At 38.2% G+C, this 24,039-nt stretch overlaps 2 protein-coding genes across 2 annotated transcripts in view; one reads left to right on the plus strand and one right to left on the minus strand.

Moving 5' to 3' along the window:
- uts2r2 (urotensin-2 receptor 2) overlaps positions 1-15,189 on the minus strand; it is a 54,840-nt gene extending 39,651 nt beyond the window's left edge. Inside the window, exons 1-4 of the mRNA XM_033985332.2 lie at positions 15,004-15,189; positions 13,288-13,514; positions 5,524-5,599; positions 5,388-5,430 (exon numbers count right to left, since the gene is read on the minus strand). Coding sequence (XP_033841223.1) covers positions 5,388-5,430; positions 5,524-5,599; positions 13,288-13,514; positions 15,004-15,071 — 414 coding nt within the window. The 5' untranslated portion in view covers positions 15,072-15,189. The remainder of the gene's footprint in view (positions 1-5,387; positions 5,431-5,523; positions 5,600-13,287; positions 13,515-15,003) is intronic.
- Positions 15,190-15,258: 69 nt separating this feature from the next.
- hexdc (hexosaminidase (glycosyl hydrolase family 20, catalytic domain) containing) lies at positions 15,259-23,936 on the plus strand. The gene is made up of 11 exons (XM_033985093.2): positions 15,259-15,578; positions 16,226-16,341; positions 16,467-16,554; positions 17,193-17,357; positions 18,165-18,348; positions 19,285-19,356; positions 19,720-19,918; positions 20,248-20,409; positions 21,260-21,367; positions 22,110-22,199; positions 22,515-23,936. Exons 1-11 carry the CDS (start codon positions 15,495-15,497, stop codon positions 22,696-22,698), a joined length of 1,452 nt encoding a protein of 483 aa, XP_033840984.1. The 5' UTR covers positions 15,259-15,494; the 3' UTR covers positions 22,699-23,936.
- The last annotated feature ends 103 nt before the right edge of the window (positions 23,937-24,039 follow it).

Genomic DNA, 24,039 nt, shown 5'->3' on the forward strand with positions numbered 1-24,039 from the left:
TAAATGTGGCGCTTTGCTTTCATACGAGAGCAAAAAGACTGGCACCTTGACGCTGAGCAGGCATTTAAACAGCTGTACTGGCAAAAGTGATGATCAAACATCTATATTATCATTTGTCCCAAAGACCGCACATCTTCGCGCTAAGCAGACCATCACAGACAAGTGCGTGGACTTTTGCTGTCAGGACCTTAGACCATTTTCAGTTGTTAGTGGAGAAGGTTTTTTATTAGTAGGCTTATTTTTACGCATGTTTAACTTTGTTTGGTTCTTTATTTTTTTTATTTATCCTCACAAATAAAATATGAAATTTCGGGTTTGCTTCGGGCTCGGGCCTGCAAATCAAGTTAATTGGTCGGGCTCAGGCTGGGTCGGGCTTTAATACCCGCGGGCCTGGGTCGGGTTGGGCTGGATTTTTTAGGCCCGATCTTACCTCTATGCCATGGTGATGCTTAATCTACACCTAAATCTATTTCCTAATCTTAACTATTACCGAAACTTCTTCTCCTAAACTAAAATTGTTTCTTAACCAGTTTAACCACAGTGAAAAAGACGCATTTATGGACTTAAACCTCAAAAACCTCAAAACTATGTGCACCATGTTGGGTGTTGCGCTTTATGTAATTAAGTATTAAACTCACAAGTTACAACCCCAATTCCAATGAAGCTGGGACGCTGTGTAAAACTTGAAAAAAAAAATAAAAAATACAAAAATACTTCGGGGATGCTCCTTTTATATCCAATCATGACACTCACCTGTTTCCCATTAACCTGTTCACCTGTGGAATGTTGCAAACACGTGGATTTTAAACATTCCTCAACTTTGCCATTGTTTTGTTGCCCCTGTCCCAGCTTTATTGGAATGTGCTGCAGGCATCAAATTGATAATGAGTGAATATTTGCTTAAAAATGATAGAGTTTACCAATTTGAACATTAAATATCATGTCATTGTAGTTTATTCAGTTCAATATAAGTTGAAAAGGATTTGCAAATCATTGTATTCTGTATTTTTTTAAGTTTTACACAGCGTCAAAACTTCATTGGAATTGATAGACATAGACATTATCTTTCAAACAGCAGGTGGCGCTGTTTCTAAAAGGGAAGCAGCAGTGTGATTCTGCAGCTGAACAAGAGAAACCCAATGTGAGACTGTGGCTAGTGTAAGTAAGTGGGTAAAAACAAAATAAACTGAATTGGATTTATTATTTTTTGATACATTTAAGAGAGGGTTCATTTATGGTGATATAAGCTTTAAAAAAAAATCTTAGTTTGTCCTCTTAATTAGAATGTTCTTCTTGGTTATAATGAAGCGTTTTACATGATTCTTTGCGAGACGTTGTTTTGCTATATTTGAAGAACACATTGACAAAACTGATGAGCATCACTGAACCAAAACAAGTACAATGTTTAAGTTCGCCTGGAGCCAAACGGAGCATTTCAAAACACACAATATTTAAAATACGATACTATTTAAGTATATGTAAGTAAATTATGTAAATGTAAGGCTCCAGGAGAAATGCAAACATTTTCTTATTCGAGGTTTTAAAACAACTTTTGGAAACCTTAACTGTGGTATTCCACAGTAAGAGGTAAGAAATGTCAAATTTATTTAACAAAAATCTATAAATATGACCTAACTGTGTCCCCAGATACAGTTAGAATCTAATCCAAATTGCTCTTAATGTAACAACTGTAATATTGACTTATTCTTAATCACAAAAACACTGTAAATGATGGCCAAGTTGTTTGTTATAATTTGATGTTTTGGTTTTCAAGACAATTATTAATGGAGCCATGACTCCCCTGAAAATGAGATCCCAAATCTAGTGGGACATCCCTGGTTAAAGAATAATAAATCCAATCAGAAACCAAGAGCCTTACTTTTGGGTTGTGAGTTCTAACACTTAAATCTAAAATTAATCCTCACGACTCCAATTTACACCAAAGTAGTAGAGTGTGAGCGCAGCAGTGAAGCACACACGCAGGAATCACTTTGCATTTTAACGGTCAGATAGTCTACACCAGCAATCATACGCACATCCAACGGGCGTAATTACGGGACGCATCGATGAACTAGGTTAATTTATCAGCGCCAATGTAGCGTCTCCGGACTTTTAGCAGAGGAGACATAGGAAAAATAAACTCCCAATGCCCTTTCAAAATAAGATCTCTAGAAACAATACAACATGCGTCACATCCAGGACTTCAGGGAATGAGTCGTGATGGACATCATAAAGTTTATAGCCGTATAGGGGTGAATATAATACAGTTTACAACAAGTCATGAAGATAAAGGCAGATGACGCGGACTCCGAAACTTGCTAAGTGTTCAAATAATGCAAGCACCGCAGCCACGGCTTGTTACTGCTATGAAAACCATTGTCCCTCTTTTCAACTTTTTTTTTTTCTTAAACGTAATTCATCTAACCAGCAATGAATATTTAAATTATTTTTTTTAAGTAATATAAAACAGTTTGGTGTTTAAAGGTGAAAATATAAAGAGGCTAGCATTGCAGGAGCTAACTGTAAATGGACACTTTTAAAAACACGTGTATATTCTGCTTTTCCTACGTTATGTCACTGCAGCTCCAGGTGTAAATTCCGGGTGAACTTGCGGGCGTCCTCCATCTGTAGGTTAAGGCGCTGGTAGCACAGGTTCAGTTGTTGTACCTTTTATTTGAGTCTATATGTTTGTAATAGGGTGTAATAACTCCAGATGCAATAACTCCAGCTGCTATAGGACAGAGCAACAACTCCAGCTGCTAAAGGCAAGGCAAGGCAAGGCAAGTTTATTTGTATAGCACAATTCGTACACAAGGTAATTCAAAGTGCTTTACAGAATAAGAAAGATATTAAAATCACACAAATCAAACATAAATAATCACAAATAATCATCATAAAATCAACATTAAAAGAGAAGAGTGCAGAATAAAAACCTGTCAGTCATATGCACAGCTAAACAGAACTGTTTTGAGTCTGGATTTAAACATTGTCAAAGTAGAGGCCTGTCTCACATCTTCAGGAAGACTGTTCCAAGTTTTAGCTGCATAAAATTTAAACGCTGATTCCCCATGTTTAGTCCTGACTCTGGGCACCAGCAGGAGGCCGATCCCTGAAGTCCTCAAATTGCGAGATGGTTCATATGGCACTAACATGTCGGAGATATACTTTGGACTTAGGCCATGGAGAGACTTATACACAAGCAGAGCTGCTTTAAAGTCTATTCTTTGAGCTACAGGAAGCCAGTGCAGAGACCTGAGCACAGGACTTATGTGCTCATACTTCCTGGTTCTAGTCAGGACCCGAGCAGCAGCATTCTGGATGTACTGCAGCTGTGTTAAGGCTCGTTTGGAGAGGCCAGTGAGCAGGCCGTTACAGTAGTCTAACCTACTGGAGACAAATGCATGGATAAGTCTCTCTAAGTCTGGCTTTGACAGTATACCTTTGATTTTTGCAATGTTTTTTAGGTGGTAAAAAGCTGCAGATGTTATTGATTTGATGTGGCTGTTAAAGTTCAAGTCTGAGTCCATTATTACCCCTAGATTTCTAGCCTGATTTGAAGGTTTTAGAGAGAGAGACTGGAGGTGACTGCTGACACTTTCTCTATGTTTCTGTGGGCCAAAGATGATAACTTCAGTCTTGTCTGAGTTTAGCTGGAGAAAGTTGTTTTGCATCCACACACTGATCTGTTGGATGCAGTGGCAGAGTGAATCCACTGGTCCATATTCACCTGCTAGTGAGACATAGATCTGAGTGTCATCTGCATAGTTGTGGTAAGACACATTATTGCTGCGTATTAACTGGCCTAATGGCAGCATGTAGAGATTGAACAGCAGGGGTCCCAGGATTGAACCCTGGGGCACCCCACAGGTCAGGGACATTTTATCTGATATACATTTTCCAATTTCAACAAAGTACTCCCTGTTTTCTAAATAGGACTTGAACCAGTTTAGTGCCGTACCAGAGATGCCCACCCAGTCCTCCAGTCTCTGTAAGAGGATCCCATGATCAACAGTGTCAAAAGCAGCACTCAGATCTAACAGGATCAAGACTGAGACTTTGCCTGGACAGTGCAATAACAGTGCAATAACTCCAGCTGCTATCGGACAGTGCAATAACTCCAGCTGCTATAGGACAGTGCAATAACTCCAGCTGCTATCGGAAAGGGCAATAACTCCAGCCGCTATAGGACAAAGCAATAAGTCCAGCTGCTATAGGACAGTGCAATAACTCCAGCTGCTCTCGGACAGTGCAATAACTCCAGCTGCTATAGGACAGAGCAACAACTCCAGCTGCTAAAGGACAGTGCAATAACTCCAGCTGCTATCGGACAGTGCAATAACTCCAGCTGCTATAGGACAGTGCAATAACTCCAGCTGCTATCGGAAAGGGCAATAACTCCAGCCGCTATAGGACAAAGCAATAAGTCCAGCTGCTATAGGACAGTGCAATAACTCCAGCTGCTCTCGGACAGTGCAATAACTCCAGCTGCTATCGGACAGTGCAATAACTCCAGCTGCTATCGGACAGTGCAATAACTCCAGCTGCTATAGGACAGTGCAATAACTCCAGCTGCTATCGGAAAGGGCAATAACTCCAGCCGCTATAGGACAAAGCAATAAGTCCAGCTGCTATAGGACAGTGCAATAACTCCAGCTGCTCTCGGACAGTGCAATAACTCCAGCTGCTATCGGACAGTGCAATAACTCCAGCTGCTAGCGGACAGGGCAATAACTCCAGCTGCTATAGGACAGTGCAATAACTCCAGCTGCTATAGGACAGTGCAATAACTCCAGCTGCTATCGGAAAGGGCAATAACTCCAGCCGCTATAGGACAAAGCAATAAGTCTAGCTGCTATAGGAAAGTGCAATAACTCCAGCCGCTATAGGACAGGGCAATAACTCCAGCTGCTATAGGACAAAGCAATAAGTCCAGCTGCTATTGAAGAAGCAATTTGAGAGCTGAAATAATCTAAATTAGTTAAATACAGCGGCATGAACTTTAAAAACGCAGCAGTGCTTTAGCTCTTAAAAGGGCCTTAACCTGATTTTTCCCTATATATTTGAGGAAATGTGTCTTTTCCCAGTACAGATATGTCCACTATGTCCTGTCTTCATCTAATTATAAAGCGTTTTACTGTCCGAGAATCAGGAAGTACACACGTACACACTTGCTAGTTGTTGTTAGCATTACCTTGACGGCAAACTCCAATCTGAAAGTTGTAAAAAATGCTTATAAACTCGTTGCAGTGAAAAATTAGGATAAAGTAACTGAGGAATAACTTGCTTTGTTTTCACGTTTTAAGACGGTAAAAAAATCAGATACAGTGTCTTGAAAAGGGTCACAGGCTAAATATGCTAAAACAAACATATGAATAAAGCATACTCACGCCTCCCTCTGACCCGGCCAATGCCAGCCCTCTCTCTGCGAGCCTAGGAGCAGACAGAAGGTGCGTTTGAGTGTATGTTTTATTCAGCTGCACAGACACATAGGAGATGAGCACTAGAATACACTGTGTTGTTTACCTGCGCAGTACCTGCGCCTCTTCTCTGGTCACCACGCCGTCTGTCACCGCGCGACCGCACTTCTGAGGGGTGCAGCCTGAAAGAAACAACAAAAGCGTGAGAGGGAATTGGATATGAGGCATGTTTAGTGAGGAGATATAAAGAAAGGGAAATATATATAGACAAAAAACAGATAACTACAGTACAATAATTAGGTGTAACTATGAAGCTAGAAACTATAAACCAGATATTCTGTGATTGAACTGTAACCCGATAATTAGATCTGATATTTTGGTGTGTGTCTGCAGCACAAGAAAAATCTGATTATCAAAAACACCTGGTGACATTTGCATAATTCTCTTTGTTAAAACCTGCGTGAACAATCAAAGAAATCAGACTTACGCACGTCAGATGGAACTGTTGACATGACATTTCAATAAGAACGAGATTAAATAATTTTGACTCAGTTTATAATAATTAAATAGGGTCTGTGAATACTAGCCCTGTGCACACTAGCTAGCGCACCGGGTCTCAAAGCTAACAGTATATATAAAATAAACAAGCTATTCAAATTTAAATTCATTAAAATAAAGACGACCCGATTGTTTTTAAATGCAGATTACTTATTATGCATCAAAATCAGCATTAGCGTTAGCATCGAGACACACTCATCTCTTTTTGTAAACACAGAAGTGCTCTCCAGTGAAGTATTTGTTTTATTTGTCTAGTTTTTAACATGTTATCAGTGACATCCACCCGCAGCGCCCCGTCCACTGACTGATCTTTAAATATTTATTCATTTTAACATGACTCTGCAAAAGCCTCATAGAGATACAACTGGACAGGAAGTAGTGATGCTAACAGTGAGGCTGCCAGGTGCTGCACAGAGCCAGTTGTGCAATTCATTTCATTGACTTTTTGTGCTTTTTCTGGTACTTAGTTAATATAGAAGTATAACATAAGTTGATCACCATTTAGATTTTGTTAATTGTAACATGCAGGACTGATGTAAAACTAGGGCTGCACAATATATCGCAAAAATATCACAATACTGGCTGACGCAATAACTGATATCACAAGAAATTTGAAATATCACAACACAAAGTCCCCATTTTGCAAGAATTTACTGCTTTGTATCTGTCTTTATTTTTTCAAATTATCAAAAACAATCATAACAATGTGGGTGGGGATAGGGGGTAGGTGAAAACAGACATTTTCTGAGCATTCAAGCCTCAAACACAAGATTACAGTACTCAAACATGCACGAATCAATTGGAATACAACTTTGAGTAAGCTAATGATGAGGGAACAACGTTATAACACGGTCAAAAGCTCATCAAAGTTGATTTTTACACAGTATGTCCTATTTGTCATAACAGAACTGTGGATTCTCAAAACATAAGAGCTTAAACAGTTTTATTTTTCCTCTGAAATGCAAACAAATCTCAATCTCAAGATAATTATCCAGCTGTGTGCGCAATCTTGTGACAGTTTTATCAGCTGAGATACTGTCCCATGATCCTTACTGATAATTAAATTTCTGATCTATGTTATAATGCAGTTTCCTCAATACAAACACTCCCAGAGTTGTGTTTTGTTTCATTCACACATGTTTAATGCACAAACCCTGCAGATTTACGCCGACTTCTTCTCTCAAATGAAAAAAACCAGAGCATTTTGAGCTTTGTAGATGTAGACAGACTAAAAATAAAGTGTTAATCAAACATGTGTGAATGAAACAAAACACAACTCCAGGTCTGTTTTTGAGGAGGTAACAGCATTAGAACATGACTTAAAGCTCACAAGAGTCAATTTTGTGTAATACAGGACCTATAAAGTAAGATTGCAAAGTATCAGAAGAAATGATTTTACTTTACTTTCCTCTGTTTAACTGTCAATCTCAACAGTACAATAGCCCATAACTCTTTCTTTGTCCAGATTGACACATATGGTTGCCATTTTAACACTAACATGACGCACACACAGGCCAGGTGCGGAAATCAGCTCTTGTTCAGTCGAGATAACTTATTTCTCCAACAATGAGGAAATTCCGGTGTTGTAATGCACAGTTTAAGAACAGAAAGAGAATGGAAACAGGCAGTTACAAATCCAGATAAATAAATATTAGAAAATAGACTTAAACACAACACTGTCCAAGTAAAATAAAATAAAATGAAAATAATTAAAAATTAAAATAAAATAACGGACTTCGACACTAATGTACAGTAAGTGGTAGAGATGGGCCGATATGAATTTTTTTTTTTTTTTTTTTTTTTGAGCCGATATGATACGATGCTGTGCCTGATAATCGATATTTGCCTATATACATTTTTAGCTTTTAAAATCCATAGCAAGGGCCACAAATTTAGCTAAGTTGAAGTAAAGATCGTTAATTAACTTTTCACTTTTGTAAAAATAATAACAAAATGTGTTTATCTGGAATATATTTATTTTATTTTATAATTTGTTATGCGTTTCTGCAAAAGATACAGCCATTTATTTCTATTTGAATCACTGTCCATTCTTTGAGTCTGTTCAAAGAATGGACAAATAAATAGTTTTGGCAGTACCAAAACTATCTGTATTGAATATCGGTGTGGAATGGTGATATCGGTGGATACTGATATCGATGACTCAACTCCCTAATAAGTGGCTCAAACTATTATTATACACAAAGCAGCACATGCACAGGATAAACAGCAGGTAAAGTGATTCAGTGTATTATACAGGTGAGTCACAGTATGTTAGAGTATTGCGCATGATTACCGCAGGAGGATGACACATGTACAGGGCGAGCATTGTTCATTTTATAGTCTGACAGCAGAAGGAAAGACCTGCAAAGACATTTCTTTCGCACAGCAACAGTGAATCAGTCTGTCACTGAAGCTGCTACGTAGAGATGTGTAATAGTTTTGAGAGAACTTTTGTCACGCCCCTTTTTTAGTCAACCCCTCTTTAGTCCTTAGACGACGACCGCTCTATATAAGGTCCTCTATTCACAGTTTGCAACACAATATTTTAGAATTAGATACAGACAGTGCACAACAGTCTGATTTTGTTAGATTATAGTCTATACAGGAAAATAAAATGTATTAATTTACCAGAATAAAGTCAGATGCCACTGTTTTACATTGAGTCTTATGGCTTGTGATGTAGTAGTAATAGAAATAGGAGTAGTCATAGTAGAAGTAGTAGTAATAATAGTATTTGTATTAGTAGCAGCAGTAACAGAAGTAGTAAAACCATTAAGAGTCGTACAGTATTCCTAGGTAGTCTTCATTTGACCGAGGTTGTTGGAAAGAGCAGAGAAATTCTATAACTCTCCAAATAAATAATACTTTCGGTATGTTGCGTCACTGCCCTTTCTCAAAGCATTGTTCAAAAAAACTTGTAAACAAACTCTGGTGCCGCTGCCCACGTTGAAAAGTTTTTGACTACCTCCCTCCGTTAGTTTAGGAACACATTCTGAACACATTTTTCAACACGACCAAATCCCATTGACATTTCTCAACAATAAAGTCTCTCCCGCTGTTGAGGCAGAGAAAATGAGTTTTCATAGGGCCCAGAAAACCTGGCGGTGACTACAGCAGCCGAGAGTCGCAACAACAGGCACAGTGGACCGGTGGACTGGAGAATGAAGGAGGAAAGGGACAGAAGGCGAGGGGAGATGTGGCCTCTATCGGCAGCGGTGAAAGCGAGGGACGGCTTGGTGCGGGAGGTGCACATACGCAGCAAGAACCACAAGCTTTCTGATTGAGTGTCAGGTGTGTCGAGGAGTTGTGCTGTCCGTGTAGATTTGACCCTGGAGTATAAACCAGCCTTTTCTTTGCGGTGAAGAGGCCATGAAGCAGGGCTGGTCCAGCCTATAACCAGACTAAGTAGCTGCTTAGGGTCCCGAGGCACCAGAGGCCCCCCAAGAGCCCATACATTTATACTGAAAATAATATAGTATATAGAGTTTTACTGGAAACGGGGGTTGTGTGTTTACATTTGTTTTATATCTAGAGAAGCAACATATCTGCTGCTGCTACTTGTTTGTTTGTTTTTTCTTGCCGAGAAGGAGGGTCTAAGGACAGGGGATGTTCTGGGACAGTTCTCCATCTGCTTTTTTTCTGTTGATTAATTTGCGTGTCTGTTTCTCTTTCATTTAAATTAATTCTCATGTTCAGCCCTAAGAGGAAACTGTTGTGATTTTGGGCTTTACAAAAATAAATTGATTTGAATTTTGAGTCGGGCAGAGGTGAGGGCAGCTCTGTGTTTACACCGGTGCAAGGACCCGACATAATGTAAATATAAGTCCACTGTCCCGACTGGAACACATTAAAATCCACCAGAAACTTGTCTAGAATTTCAAAAATCTTGATCCCCCTATATGTTTGTGCACTGTTCTTGTGACTATAGTAGTTGGTCACATAAACACAAATACAATTGGTCAAAGTGATGACAGCAGAGTCATAATGTGTCAAATGTGAATCCCCAGAGACAAATTCATCTTAGGGGCCCCTGAAAGCTAGGTCCGGCCCTGCCCTGAAGCCACACCATGCGTTTGGTAAAGCAGACCATCCACCTGATAGATAAAAACTTTGAGCGTCTATGCACAACAATATGGCACTCAGAAAAAGTTGCGACTTTTGGGCACGGGGCAAGGACAGATTTAGATTCACTGTAAATATGAACAACCAAGCTGTAAAAAGACACATAAAAACAGTCATCATCGAAGCAAAAAAACCTGCACTTTTGGTAACAGTGTCATATTTGGAGGAGATTCACGCACTTGAGGCAAAGCAGCGGGCTATAAAATGGATATTAGAGGAACTGGAACTTGAAACTAAATTAGGTAATAGCAAAAGTGGCTGTGTTAAATGCATCAAAGACACAGTAACACTGGACTCTGGAGCACTGTCTGCATCCAATTATGAAGCGTTTTATAGTCTGATAACCAGGAAGTGTGCGCTTACCATGTTAGCTTTAGAGCTGTGAAAAGAGCTTATAAACTCATTGTGGTGAATAATTAGGATGCTCGGAATGAATCCTAAGGCAAGTGAGGAAAAACTTTGGACAACTGCAAACCGTCTAAACTGAACTAGGTTTGTTTTTCACGTCTTTCAGCCAGTAAAAATCTGTTATAGTGACTTTAATCCCAGTCTGTTTCGATTCCCGACGGCTACAGGATTGAGCAGACTTCCTCATCTACCATTATTACCCTACAAAAAAACCCTACCAACTTTATAAACCTGAAAATGCGTTTTAAATTACTCTTTAAAGCTAATGATATGGTCTTGTATTTGTTCTCTCAAGGCTCACACAGGAAATGAATTGGGACCTGCTGTAATTACTTTTACTGTTTCAGCAGACGTCTCGTGATTTATTGTTTATTTCCCGTGGTACATGCTCTGGTATAGATCTGATCTCAGACATGTGTTTGGACAAAATCGTCAAATCCTTTCAATCCACAGCAGCCTTGGGGTTTTGCAATAGGATAATATAGTAGCCTAGCGTTAATAAAAGGACCTTAACTGGAGGCCTGTAGTCGACTAAACACATAAAAGCATATCCATATCCAAAAGCATATAACTGTTTCATTCTTTTATTTATCTACTGCAGCTCATGATTTTTTAATACTGTAGATTTAGAATAGTTCTGTGGTTTAAATTTGCTCTTACTTTCGATATTATCATTTATCGTCTATATTTACTTTAGGAATATATCGTGCTTCAAATGTTATCGTGACAGGCCTAACTACATCTGCACAGGAGCTCATGCAAAAACTACTATTTACGCAAAAGAAAAGCATTAGGAAACTTCATAAACTTGTGAATCATGAGTTTAATCTGCCTTTTTACATAAATACAACAAAACATCAAAAATCTTCAGCTAACTCACTAACTTCTCCTTTCTGCTGTTGTTCCATAAATTCCTTATAATCTAAATAAAATTATTACTCAACGAATGCAAATTTTGGTCGACTAAGACTCCATTGACCGATTAATTCACTAAAAAATTAAATGACTACAGGACTACTGATTTTAAATTATTCTTGTCAAGATAAATGCTTTTTTATATCATGCATTGTGTGGTAAAAGCTGCTAAATAAGAACAAAATGAGACTGTAAAATATAACATATACATTTTAGATTGCATTTTCTTTAAGAACTAATATAGAACTCCCTTTTTATATCCAATCAGGAACACTGTTAAGAATCATGGGAAACCAACTGCCTGAAACTATCCCAGACCCTTGATTTTCTGTTATGGTCATTTTTAAGAGTGACAAAGAAAGCTTAAAGTAGCAGAGGTTGGAGAAATATGTGGAAACTATTGCATGATCCTGTCCCAAGCAGTTGTTTCTATGTCATGATGCAATATCCCAGTGGCAGAAAGCATTTTGAATTTAAATATTTATCATTTATAATGGTTTATAATATAAACCACTATTACGCAACCACTTATAGGTGCACTGTATTTTTTTGGTGGAAGTCATGCTACCTGTTTGTCATGTTATTGCTTATCTTTGTTCCACTGAGGTATCAAAGTGAACTTATTCAGTTACAGGTGTTTGCATTGATTAATGAACCTTTAAAAAACATATTCTCTTACAGTGTGCATCCTTGCCTCTCCACAGAGCTGACTTGGCCTGATGGCATCATTTTCTTGTCTGCTTGTCTAGAGATATATACGTTTAATGCCATACTGTGGGAAAATTCCAAGCAAGGCAATAACATCTCCATGGAGACAAGCAGGTGGCCAACACTCCGCCAGGAAAGTTACACAGTACAAAGAAATACTGATACTGGAATACTCAGATGACATAATTAAAGAAACTGTATGTAAGATTTTTAATTTCATAAACTTGACCTATCTTGATCTACGAGTTAACATATAGCTTTTATGCTTTTACTCACAACAATTCAAATACTGATTTATTCTTAATCACAATAAACACTGGACATGATGGCCCCTTTATTTATGTTATAATTTGGTGTTTTGGCTCTCAAAATGACTCAAATCAGAAAGTAAAATGAGTCTCACATGAATTGATTCTGTTGGTGAGTGAATTCTGGAAGCTCATGAGGCATGGCCCATCCAGATACTGAGAAAAACGTGTATGTGTCATTTATCTGCAGGTTAAAGCACAGGCAACATACAGTTCCTTTAAAAAATAAGAATGGGACAGCTCCAGTCAGTTCTGTCAATCTGGGCAACACTGCCATCTGTTGGACATTACAAAGTATATAGCAGATATTTGGAAAACTCTGTGTCTCACTGCTGTCCATAATAAACATAACTGATAATTTATTGACCATTAATTAACAGGCACGTTGAATAATGCAGCATAGACCATTAAGTTAAAAAAAATTATAAATGCATAAATTATGAGAAAGACACAAGTATTTCTACTAGAGATTAACCGTTTTGACTTTTCATGGCCGATGTCGATTGTTTAGAATCCAGAGAGACGGATGGCTGAGAAGCTCTGTCGATATTTTTGGGCCGATATTTGGGGCCGATCTGAGTTACTTTCCCCATATTGTGTAATTTAGCTGTGCAGTTACATTTGGTGCAGTATCCTCTTCATACTAGTGTTCAAAGAAATTTTTATGCATATTTTACACAGCTGGTTGGCCCAATTTATCATTTGTCTATCACTTATTTCAACATATCGGAAACCTCTTCTCAACAATAATGACTGTGTTTCTGATACTGCTATTATATTGTTAGATTTGGACCATGTTTTGTGTTTCGTTCCATGTCATATTTGTGCAGCGAGTAACGCGTGCCTCTTACCTGGGAACCGTTTGTGCTGGTCGTAGTCCTCGGAGCAGGGCACAGTGTAAACTCTGGGCTGAGGGGACACCAGCTCCCCATGTCTCACCAGCGTCTCTGTAATGTCTCCGTCTGCAGAGGCCAGGTACAGCCACAGGGAGGCGCCACACACAAATGCAGTTACCAGTAAGAGCGCCAGGAGCAGTCTGGAGCTGTGCCACGCAGAGCTCTGTCTCAGGGCATTACCGCTGTGGAGAGTTAGACACATAGTACAGTCATACTCAACCAAAAGTTGTATGCCCAACCATTCTATTTAGATTATATGGGACAACAGCAGAAAGGAGAAGTGAGTGAGTTTGTGAGTTGGTATTTTTTGGCACGTGTAAAAAGGCAGATTAAACTCAGCCTTCACAAGTTGAATCTGTCTTTATACAAATACATTGTTTCCTTGTACGTTTTTCTGCATGAATAGTTGTTTTTGCATGAACTCCGGTGCAGGTGTTGTCTTGTGTTTCCAATTTGGGTCAGATACATAGATAGATAATAGTTTAGAGAGCCTTTGCCACATAGTTTTGAGCTTTTTGGACCCTTTTTAGTCAAGATCAGCAAGGTTTAGATCAGCAGCGCAGTCTTTAGTCGACCAAGAATATCATTAGTCCACTGCAACCCTAATAGACAGCTTAGTTACACATTAGTTTAAACTATATTGTACTGACAAAACTATTATTTTGCATTATTGTGCCAATCTGTCAATCTGAGAGGATGATTATATTGACTTTCAGTGTATGTATTCATTACTGCTCAAGTCTCAGCACTGGCACGTTCCCTCTACTTACTTAAGTGTACATGTATACATTAACTGCAAAAGGAATTGTCCCCAATTTTATTACAATCTGGACATTAACCTAGTTTAAGGAGACTTAATTAAAAAGTGTATACAATTTAGCAATTCATTAAAAGCCATCTTATTAATTAATCAAATCCAATAAAATATTCTTTTTCCTCTAAATTAATATTCAAAGCTGTCTAAAAATAGGCATTAAAAATGTTACATTATTCCAAACGTAATACATTATTTAAATTATTGTGTTATTTATAAGATACATTAATAAATATGAATTAAAATACTAATAGAAAGTAATTCCCTTCATGTCATATTTGTTTAGGTTTTCGGCCTGCTGGAAAAACTGAGAAAAATTTAATAAAAGTCTTGAAGCTGATTTGAGCCTTGTGTCTGTTTTTCTGGGTTTTGGTCACCCTTGTTTTGGTCTCTATGGAGATGTTATTACTTTACCTGGAAAGTTTCATCTTATTGCACTTATCTACTTTTCTCTGAAACAGTTACAGGTGTTTCTATTGCTCACAAATGCCTTGAAAAAGATGCCTTCTTACTGTGAGTGGACTCGCCTTTCCTCAGATCTGACCTGTAACTTGACCAGGCATTAATCATCACCTGCCTGTCTCAGTGGAAACAGATAAGTTGAAGGCTTTACTGTGGAACATTTCAGGCAAAGCAATAACCTCTCCATGCAGACCAAACAAGACAATACTGAACCTTAAAAATAAAAAAAAATGCATATTTTTATACAATTTATATTTGTGCCACGTACCACCACAAAAAACATTCAGCTACGTCATTCAGGACAACTAAAAGAAAATGGAGTCAAGTCCTTTTTTGCTTTGTTATTGCCATTCAGTGTGTAGCCTAGCTTATTTCATCATAAAAAACCCACTCACCGCTTAATTTTCTTCTCTATTTCACTCGCATTCGCCCCTTTAGCATTTCTCATCCGCACCTGGGCCATGGTGGCTGTAGATCTCTCTTATAAAGCGTATAAAACCCACGCCATATGCCAAAGTCTACAGTTTTCACGTTTCACATCATTCAAATCGCCACCTGCATCCTGCGACCATGCACTTCCTGGTTGGCTCACGTCCGCTCTCCTGATTGGTGGATCCGAAGAGAAAGCTGCGCTGTGATTGGTCCGCGTCAGAGCGCTATGGAGTTTAACCAGAAACGCATGTAAACAAAGAGCTGACGCAGTTTTGACGAGTTATTTTACAGTTTTTAACGACGTAGCGCTAACGTATTGAGCTGAAAATAAAATCTGGTTTATGAATTAACGCATGGAGGCTATAGAAGAGCTGTCAATGTTAGATTAGCTGTATCGGGGCTATATTTCTTCATTTTATTGTATATTTCAGATTACAGTCTGCGATCCTGCATCATGTCTCCACCCTGGCCAACAGGAAAGAAGCTTGTGCACCTAGATCTGAAAGGTGCACCTCCAAGAATAAATTATCTTCTCAAGGTAACACCAAAAGAGTCATTGGTTGTTCATCAGATCTTTGGTGTGTGGCTATGATTTTCAAATGTGAAATAAAATGCATTTTGTGTGTTGCATGTGATTGTCCCCTTAATACATTTTCTTATTGTTTTTATTTTATGTTAATTATGATCATTTGGTTACATTAGGCTTGTAGATACTTTGTTTAATCTGGCTGTCAATATTGTAAAATGAGTTTCTCTCAGTTCTCAAATGAAAACCTAGGACCGTTGCCATGACAATTAACAATTAGAGCTAAATGTAGCTTTCAAAATGTTGCATAGAACAGAATGATGCAAGATATTGATTTTGCCTACATGAAGGGGCAAAGTACAGAGAAGGTGATAAAAAGAAACTGTTGACTTGTTTTGCACCTGATCGTACCTTAATAATTTCAATCTGCAGTTCGTAATTTACAGGAATAAATGATACAATGCACTTACAACCATTCAACAATTCAGTGTCCATTCTCTGTCTCATCCACACCATATCACAGATGTACAATACAATCACATATCTCAGCATTTTACTTTTACAAAATCATGAGTTAGTTTCATCTTATTGCTATAATCTTGTTTAGCGAGCCCGTTTTCTCTCTGTGCATTTAAATTATTTATTTATTTTTGGTTTAGTTGATAGATCTGTTTGCAGAGCTGGGAGCAGATGGGCTCCTGGTGGAGTATGAAGACATGTTTCCTTATGAGGGAGAGCTCAAGATGCTGCAAGCATCCACACAGCCTGCATACAGGTGGGTACAGCCTGCATACAGGCGGGCACAGTCTGCATGTTGTTGCTGAGTTTCATTTGCAAAACCAATGTATAATTTAATATTTTATTTACACAATGATATACCGGTATATATTTGTGTGATAGTAAAGAGGAGGTGATGTCCATCCAGGAAGCAGCCAAAGCTAAAGGACTGGAGGTCATCCCACTCATCCAGACATTTGGACACATGGAGGTGAACATTTATTTATGACTTCTTTTTACTAATTTAAAAATTATATATTATTGCAAATGTTATTTTTTCGAATATATGATCTAAAAAAAAAATCTGTTTAAAACGGCTGCAAAAGGAGATGAGTAAAATAAAATAAAAAACAGACCACACTTTTTTATTTTTCAGTCTCACTTCACTTTTGTGCGATACTTGAAGCTATATTTACAAACGGCACATATTAGCACATATTGTCATAATAATATAAATAGTGCATTGCCAGTAAAACATTTAGATGTTTTTGTCACCCACTCTAACTTACTTCAAGTTCACATTCAAGCCTCATGATGTTTATCCCTCTTCTTGTAGATTGAGCAGTGCAACTAAATAGAAATATCCACCGGTTGCATAATAGTCTTCATTTTCCAAAAGGTGTATTTTAACCAAACTCCCACGTTTTAAAATATCTTTTTTATTGGAAAGGCACATTTGCCATTTTAATATTCAGGGTAAAAGTACAATGTTCTTGTTTTTAAAGACCTGTATAGATATTTTTACAGTTGGTTCAGGGATTTAACAAAACTACAATGTTACATACAGTTATTTTTTTATGCTTTATTGAAAAAACCCTACATATGTATTGCACTTGTGTGTTGTTGTAGTTTGTTTTGAAGCAAGATTGTCTCCGGGATTTGAGAGAGGTGGACCACTGCTTGGGCACTTTGAGTCCACACAGGGACAGGCCTTTGCAGCTGGTCATGCACATGCTCAGACAAGTCATAGATTTGCACCCAGGAATCACCACTCTGCACATCGGAGCAGACGAGGTAATGTGTGACTAAACAGCATGTTAAAGCTAAACTGTTTAAGTATTATAATGAACAATAAGAGACCATTATAGTTGGCTGATACGATATACAATATTTGTCTCACTGGTGTAACAGATAAACATTTCCGAAACTGATATTAAAGGCGCTGCACCTGATTTTTACTCTCATAAAAAACATGAAAAACAGAACTAGTCCATTTTAAAATTTGCAGAAGTCCAAAGTTATTCCTCACTTACCTTATGCATTCCAAGCATCCTAATTATTCACCACAATGAGTTTATAAGCACTTTTTACAACTTTCAGAGGCCATCATTGTAATGCTCAATAAGTAGAATGCTATAGAGCTCATCAGCATTACTTTCTTACAATAACAGTGCGTTATAATGACACGCAGACAGAGCAAAATTCAGATATATTCTCTTTGACATTTTAAAAGCTATAGAAAATTAACATTTAATAGCAGTGTATTTGTCTCGGATATAAAATCATTATTTGCATGACTGTATAAACATCCAGTCATATTTTTAGCCTAATTGCTCTTCTATTTATATCTGAGGATGACACATGGTATGAGCAAACAGAGACGGGGGAACATTAAAATTATGGTGACAAACAATTAAACAATGTAATGAGGAACGTGTCCGGAGATGTTCTTAATTATGTTGTTTCAATGTTTTCACTGTGGTAATTTAGTAGATGACAGGCTGCATAATATTTGTTCTTCAAATATAGTGGAGGGCATTTCAGAAATGTCTCAGACACCCCAGTCTCCACTTTCTAACCCCTTGTTGTCGTGCGTTGCAGGTGTACTTGTTGGGCGAGGGGGAGGAGTCCAGGAGGTGGCTGAGAACATCTGGTCGCAGTGTGGAGCAGCTCTTCCTCAGTCATGTGACCGCAGTGGCTCGGGCCGTGAAGACAGCCTGGCCGCACCTCACCGTCCTGATGTGGGACGACATGATGAGGGACATGAGCCAGGACACACTCAGGGGTCGGTTAGACAATAGCCATACAAGAAACAATCAAGTATTTACTGCTATAGGTGCTAAAGGTGCACTATGTAACTTTTCTGGTGAAGAGTGTTGTTGCTTTGTCTGGAATGCTCCACACTATGGCATTAAACATATTGATTTGGCATTTATTTTATTACAAGTGTTTTCATTACTCAAAAGTACCTCCTCTCCATAGATCTGAGCTACAAGACATAGATGCGTGTAATGTCATACTGTAGAATATCCCAGGCAAAACGGTCACATTTTTATATAAATGGTCACATTTTTTACACACATTCATACACCAGTGCACGCAGACACTGGGGATGAGGTGGGTTAAGTGTCTTGCCCATGGACACAACAACAGCGTTCATTTGTGAGAGCTGGAATCGCACCGCCAACCTGTAGGTCAGTGGATCCTACCCCTCTACCAATGACGTTTATGTCGAGAGAGGGATGTTGAACCGCCAACCTTCGGAGCAGTAGACCGTCTGTCGCAAAGCAATAACATCTCCACTGAGACAAGCAAATGGCATACCACCCACCAGAAAAGTTACGCAGTGCACCTTTAGTATCTACGAGACATGGGGTGGGTGATACTGACAAAAATGCACATCTATATTAGATTATATTTTAGCAATCCATCAGAAATTGATAAAAAATAACTACAAAAGTGCAAAAATATCTACCTTTGTTTGCAAGACTATACTATGCAAGTGTCTTTCTTTTTTTATTAGCTCTTTTAAAATGATGTACTCAATTTTCACGTTTTTCATTCACATTCTTCAAATCATTTTTATACATATCCACGCAACAGTCATCTACATTGGAATAACAAATGCAATAATTTAACATAGCTCTTTCATTTTATTATCATTACTATAAAAAATGTGATACGTTGAATGACACCAGTTCATTTCTTTCCTCATCTACAGACAGTGGTCTAGTCGGACTGGTCCAGCCAATGTTGTGGGACTATAACCCTGATCTGGATGTGGACAAAACAGGTACTATCTACTTGGATACTACCACAACTTACAAAAGCCAAAGCGGTGCATCATTTTGGGCTGTACTTAGTAAGTTAATTTAAAAAAAAACCAACAACAAAAACTCCGAAAAGTCCAAAATAACATACTGCAAAGATTACTTAGTTAATAAAGTTGATTGAGCTCGTACAATTACACTTGGAAAACTCTAGAGCGTTAGATTTTTGATTTTTTTTTTTCCTTTTACAGCGCAATAAAACCAAAACAATAAAAATAAGCCACAGTGTCATCAGAAAAAAAACCTAATAGCCACAATGATGCACAGTTTTTTCCTTTGCTACAATCACAACAATCACTTTAAAATCCTGTTGTCTTCTTACACAGTGTCACTATTAGAGAAGTATAGCAGGGCCGGCATGGCGGACGTGTGGGCTGCTAGTTCGTTCAAAGGCTCCACCAGTGTCCACTGCTGTGTGCCGTCTTCTCAGAGACATGTGGACAACACGCTGCAGTGGCTCAGGGTGGCGGAGTCTGTGTCGGTCGCGGTGCATTTGAGGGGCATCGCGCTCACCGGTTGGCAAAGGTACTCACCACAAATCTACAGAAAGTCAGTTCTCAGATTGCCTTTACTACAAAGCATCTCTTGGAATTTGCGAAACACCGAATTACAACATAAATAACATGGGAATCGTGTCCAGTTTTTCGTAATTAAGCGTAAATCAGTATTAGAACTGTTATTAGTAAGAATTCTATTTGATTTGAACATGTTTACGTCACACCTGGGACACAGAAAATAACCCTATGTAAGATATAACATGACCTATAAGTTTCAAATAGCTAAAGACCAATGCTAAGGCGTCCAAAACTCCAGAATAAAGCTTTACATATGATCCCCTCTTGTGTGTGTTTCAGATATGACCACCTGTCCGTGCTGTGTGAGCTGTTACCCGTCGCTCTTCCCTCTTTAGCTGCTTGTCTCCAGACCCTCATCGACGGACTGTTTGACGTTAAAACTCAAGACAAGATCACGTCCAAACTGGGGATTTCATCTGTGGAGGTAGAGGCGATGGAAAGGTACATCTGAATACCGATTGTTATAGCAAGATTAAAGTGCAGTTTTCATGTATTTTTTTCTAATTATGACTTGGTTTGGTGGGATTGTACCAATGGTAAATATGTATCATAGTTTTACATGGCAGTTTAATCAGGAAGTAGAGCTGAGTTGTAAAACAGACACTCAAAAAAATCCATGTAATTCCATCTAAAATGCAGGGACAGTTGACATAGAACAATATTTTCTGGCAGTTTAAACATTCATTTCAACCCAGAAGAGACACAGATAGACACACGGAGAGAATTATTAGTGAGCTTTATTGAATGAGTTATCTTTGTTATCGTTCGGACCCAGGCAGAAGATACGATACAATACGACGAAGATGAAGAACATGGTTTACATTTAGGAGATGGAGGTTGTAGAGGTGACGCCGAGGAGAGTAGAGGGGACGATGAGATAATGAGAAGCCAAGGAGGTGCTGGGCAGGAGACGGGGCGCGGCACAAATCAGAGCGACCGTGCATCTTTAAAGTGGGATTAAATTGGGCAGACTGGGTGCTGATTGGATGAAGAGGAGGTGTGGCGAGCAGCGGAGTGGAGTAATTGGCGTGAGGTGATGTAGTAAACTCTGGAGAAGTGGTGAGGTACATGGGAGCACAGTTAGGTGGTCCAGGCTGAATTTACTCTAGCTTAACAAAATAAAAGCTGCAGTTTATTTTTACTTGTCCAATTACAGCAGTTTAGGGCTTTGTTACCATTGGTTGCTAGGTAAAAGTTTGCTGGAATTACTTGTCATATCTGCTGCCGGTTAATAAAATTAGAAATTTCACAAAACTCACCAAGATTTATACATTTTTTTTGTGTGTTGCAGAATTTCACAAAACACCACCATGTTTCCAGGGAGATTTCTGGCCGAGATAATAGTTGATCTCAATTCATTTCTAAATTCTGAAGACGTGCGATACTTTGAGCACAACATGTAAGTGATTTTGATGTGATTTTAGAATTTGCATTGACTTTTTTTGCAGAAAGCGTTTAAAAAGGTGCACCAAATAACTTTATTGATGATGTGTATGCCATTAGATGTTATTACATTGCTTTGAATGTTCCATAGTAAAGCATTACTTGTTTTTACACCTCAAAAACATGCATTCTTACTGTGAGCAGGCTTCAATCTCCACAGAACTGACCTGTAACTTGGCCTGGTGGCATCACACGCTTATCACGCTTATAAAAGTTTAGTGCTGTAGTGTAGGCAAAACAATAACATCGACATGACAACAAGCTTTTTACACTCCACCTGAAAAGTTACACAGTGCACCTTTTCATATGTTTGATATAAATCCATTGGATCACTTGGAGATGGGACAGGAATTTGTTTTTCAGTTTGCCACGCTCGTATTTTTGTTGAAAACACGACCACGAACGCACAAGCTCCTGAAAATGTGTCTTAAGTTTTCATTTAAATCATTATTATTATTTAAAAAGATTTTCAGGCAGTGTTTGCAAATGTGTGCATTGTGTCTTGGAACTGCTGAACATTCCCCCATAGACATCCACGTACAGTCCAGTACCCCCCAGAATGGTGTCACAGCAAAGTATTAATATTTATATCACCAGAAACAAAGTATAAATATGATGATGTACTGTATTTGAATTTTTATTTTTATTTTTTTATTTTTTTGACTCGCTTTTTCTTTATTTGCATTGACTCGCTGCAGGTTTGTACGAGGTTGGTTCAGTCCTCACCAACGACAAAAGAAGATGGTCAACCCCCTGATCGTAATGCAGATCCAAAGCCAAGCTGCAGCGTAAGAATTTGAGACAGTTTTGTGATTTTTTTTTACAGGCTCCCTCCAATAATATCGAAGATTTATTGATGCAATTACGACTACAAGAATATAACTTTATTTTCTAATGTTGAAAAGTCCTCATTTATATATTTCCTGTTCCTTGACACCATTTACTTCACTTGAAATATACATAAAAAGTCCAAGGTGCCAATATTTGCAGTACATGTACAGTTTATTTATTAATTTAAATCCCCATTTTTCCTGTAAAAGAATCCATGTTTGTTGTTTGCGTGCAGAATATATGTCATGTCATTATATTATTATCCTGTGCAGGTATGTGTCAGTGCTGCAGGAGAAGCTGGACGTCCTGAGAGGAGAGATGAGCGCCCTGTACCCAGACTCCACAGTGCAGGAGTGGGAGGAGGAGCACGTGTGGCCAGTCCAAGCGTCACTGCAGAAGGTTCTGGAGGACACCACGGCCTGCCTGAGGGACATGCTGCCGGGACAGTCAGGCTAAAGACACTTTAACCGGAGCTTTAACCGTAGAGTGTGATGTTTGCGCCGCAGTAACACAGCCTTTATGTTGAGGAGAGCTGAAGGATTATGGAAAAAGACCTAATTGTGATTTTTCTAACAAACATATTGATTCATATCGATTTGGGATTTATGAGTTCTTAACAAAAATACTGAAATATGAACTGACAAACTAACACAAGAACCACATTTCAGAACGTGCGTGTACAGATCTAATCTACAGGGTTCGACTAAAGTTTATTTATGTAGCACATTTAAAAACAACTTCAGCTGCACATAAAACAAGGAGAATATTGTTGCTATTGAAGGAAATTATGGTGCAATTATGGCAGCCTCTTTGATTAATCTTGCAGCCTTTTAGTCAAGTTTACAGTTTATTTTACTACAGCTTATCCATTAAAGCTGAGCCGTTGTTTTAACAGAGTTTCTTATGCTAAAATGTTGCATGTTCTGGACTGGATATTTTGAATTACAAGCCCGACTCCACAGACCGTGATCCCTTGCGTTTCAGTGCAGTAAAAGTTAATTTGAACATGTTTATTGATGTATTAGTAATGTACTAACACAGTAATGACATGAAAGGATTCTTCATGAGTCCACATAGTATTACATTAAAATAATTCCATGAGTTTTATACTAATACCTACATACACCAGTCAAACGTTTCGATAAACCATCTCATTCATCTTTTACTACTTTCTACCTTTTAGATACACACCGAAGACATGAAATATATGATGCAAGATATGTGGAATTATGTAGCAAAACATTTTTTTAAATATATTTTATAGTCATATCCTCCAAGTAACCACCCTTTGCTTTGTCGACAGCGCTGCAAACCTTTGACCTTTGACCTTCTCTCAATGATTTTCTTCTTTTCTTCTTTCTTTTCTTCTTTTCTTGAGTCAAGAAATGTCAAAAGTGCAAAGCAGTGGTCCAAGCAAAGGTGGCTACTTACAAAAATCTGGAGCAAGTTTTGAGTTATTATGAATGTATTTTTATGTGCTACGTTCCACATGTGTTTATTCCTAATTCAAAAAAACATAAATGAAAAAGTGTGTCCAAATTTTTGACTGATGAGTGCATATGTGCAGTATTAAAAAGTGTTTAAGTAATCAAGGCAGTCAAAGTTGGACGGTAATGTAACCTTGGATATTTCATTTTCTACTGTGAGGAAAACATCTCATTAAAAAAACAATAAAAAACATCTTTGCAAGCACAAAAAATTAATCATGATTCCCACATTTCCCAAAAGAAATCTCCTGACTTTTCCATCGTTCAGTCTTTGGTTTTAGAATACAACAAAAACAACAATTGGAGGTAT

The sequence above is a fragment of the Periophthalmus magnuspinnatus genome, chromosome 19, assembly GCF_009829125.3.
Source record: "Periophthalmus magnuspinnatus isolate fPerMag1 chromosome 19, fPerMag1.2.pri, whole genome shotgun sequence".
NCBI lineage: Eukaryota > Metazoa > Chordata > Actinopteri > Gobiiformes > Gobiidae > Periophthalmus > Periophthalmus magnuspinnatus.

Bases quoted from the DNA above. Each gene is read 5' to 3' on its own strand.
- hexdc (XM_033985093.2), top strand. From the start codon at position 15,495: ATGTCTCCACCCTGGCCAACAGGAAAGAAGCTTGTGCACCTAGATCTG. The intron at 16,342-16,466 runs GTGGGTACAGCC...TTTGTGTGATAG, and splicing joins TCCACACAGCCTGCATACAG to TAAAGAGGAGGTGATGTCCA. The intron at 18,349-19,284 runs GTCGGTTAGACA...CCTCATCTACAG, and splicing joins GAGCCAGGACACACTCAGGG to ACAGTGGTCTAGTCGGACTG.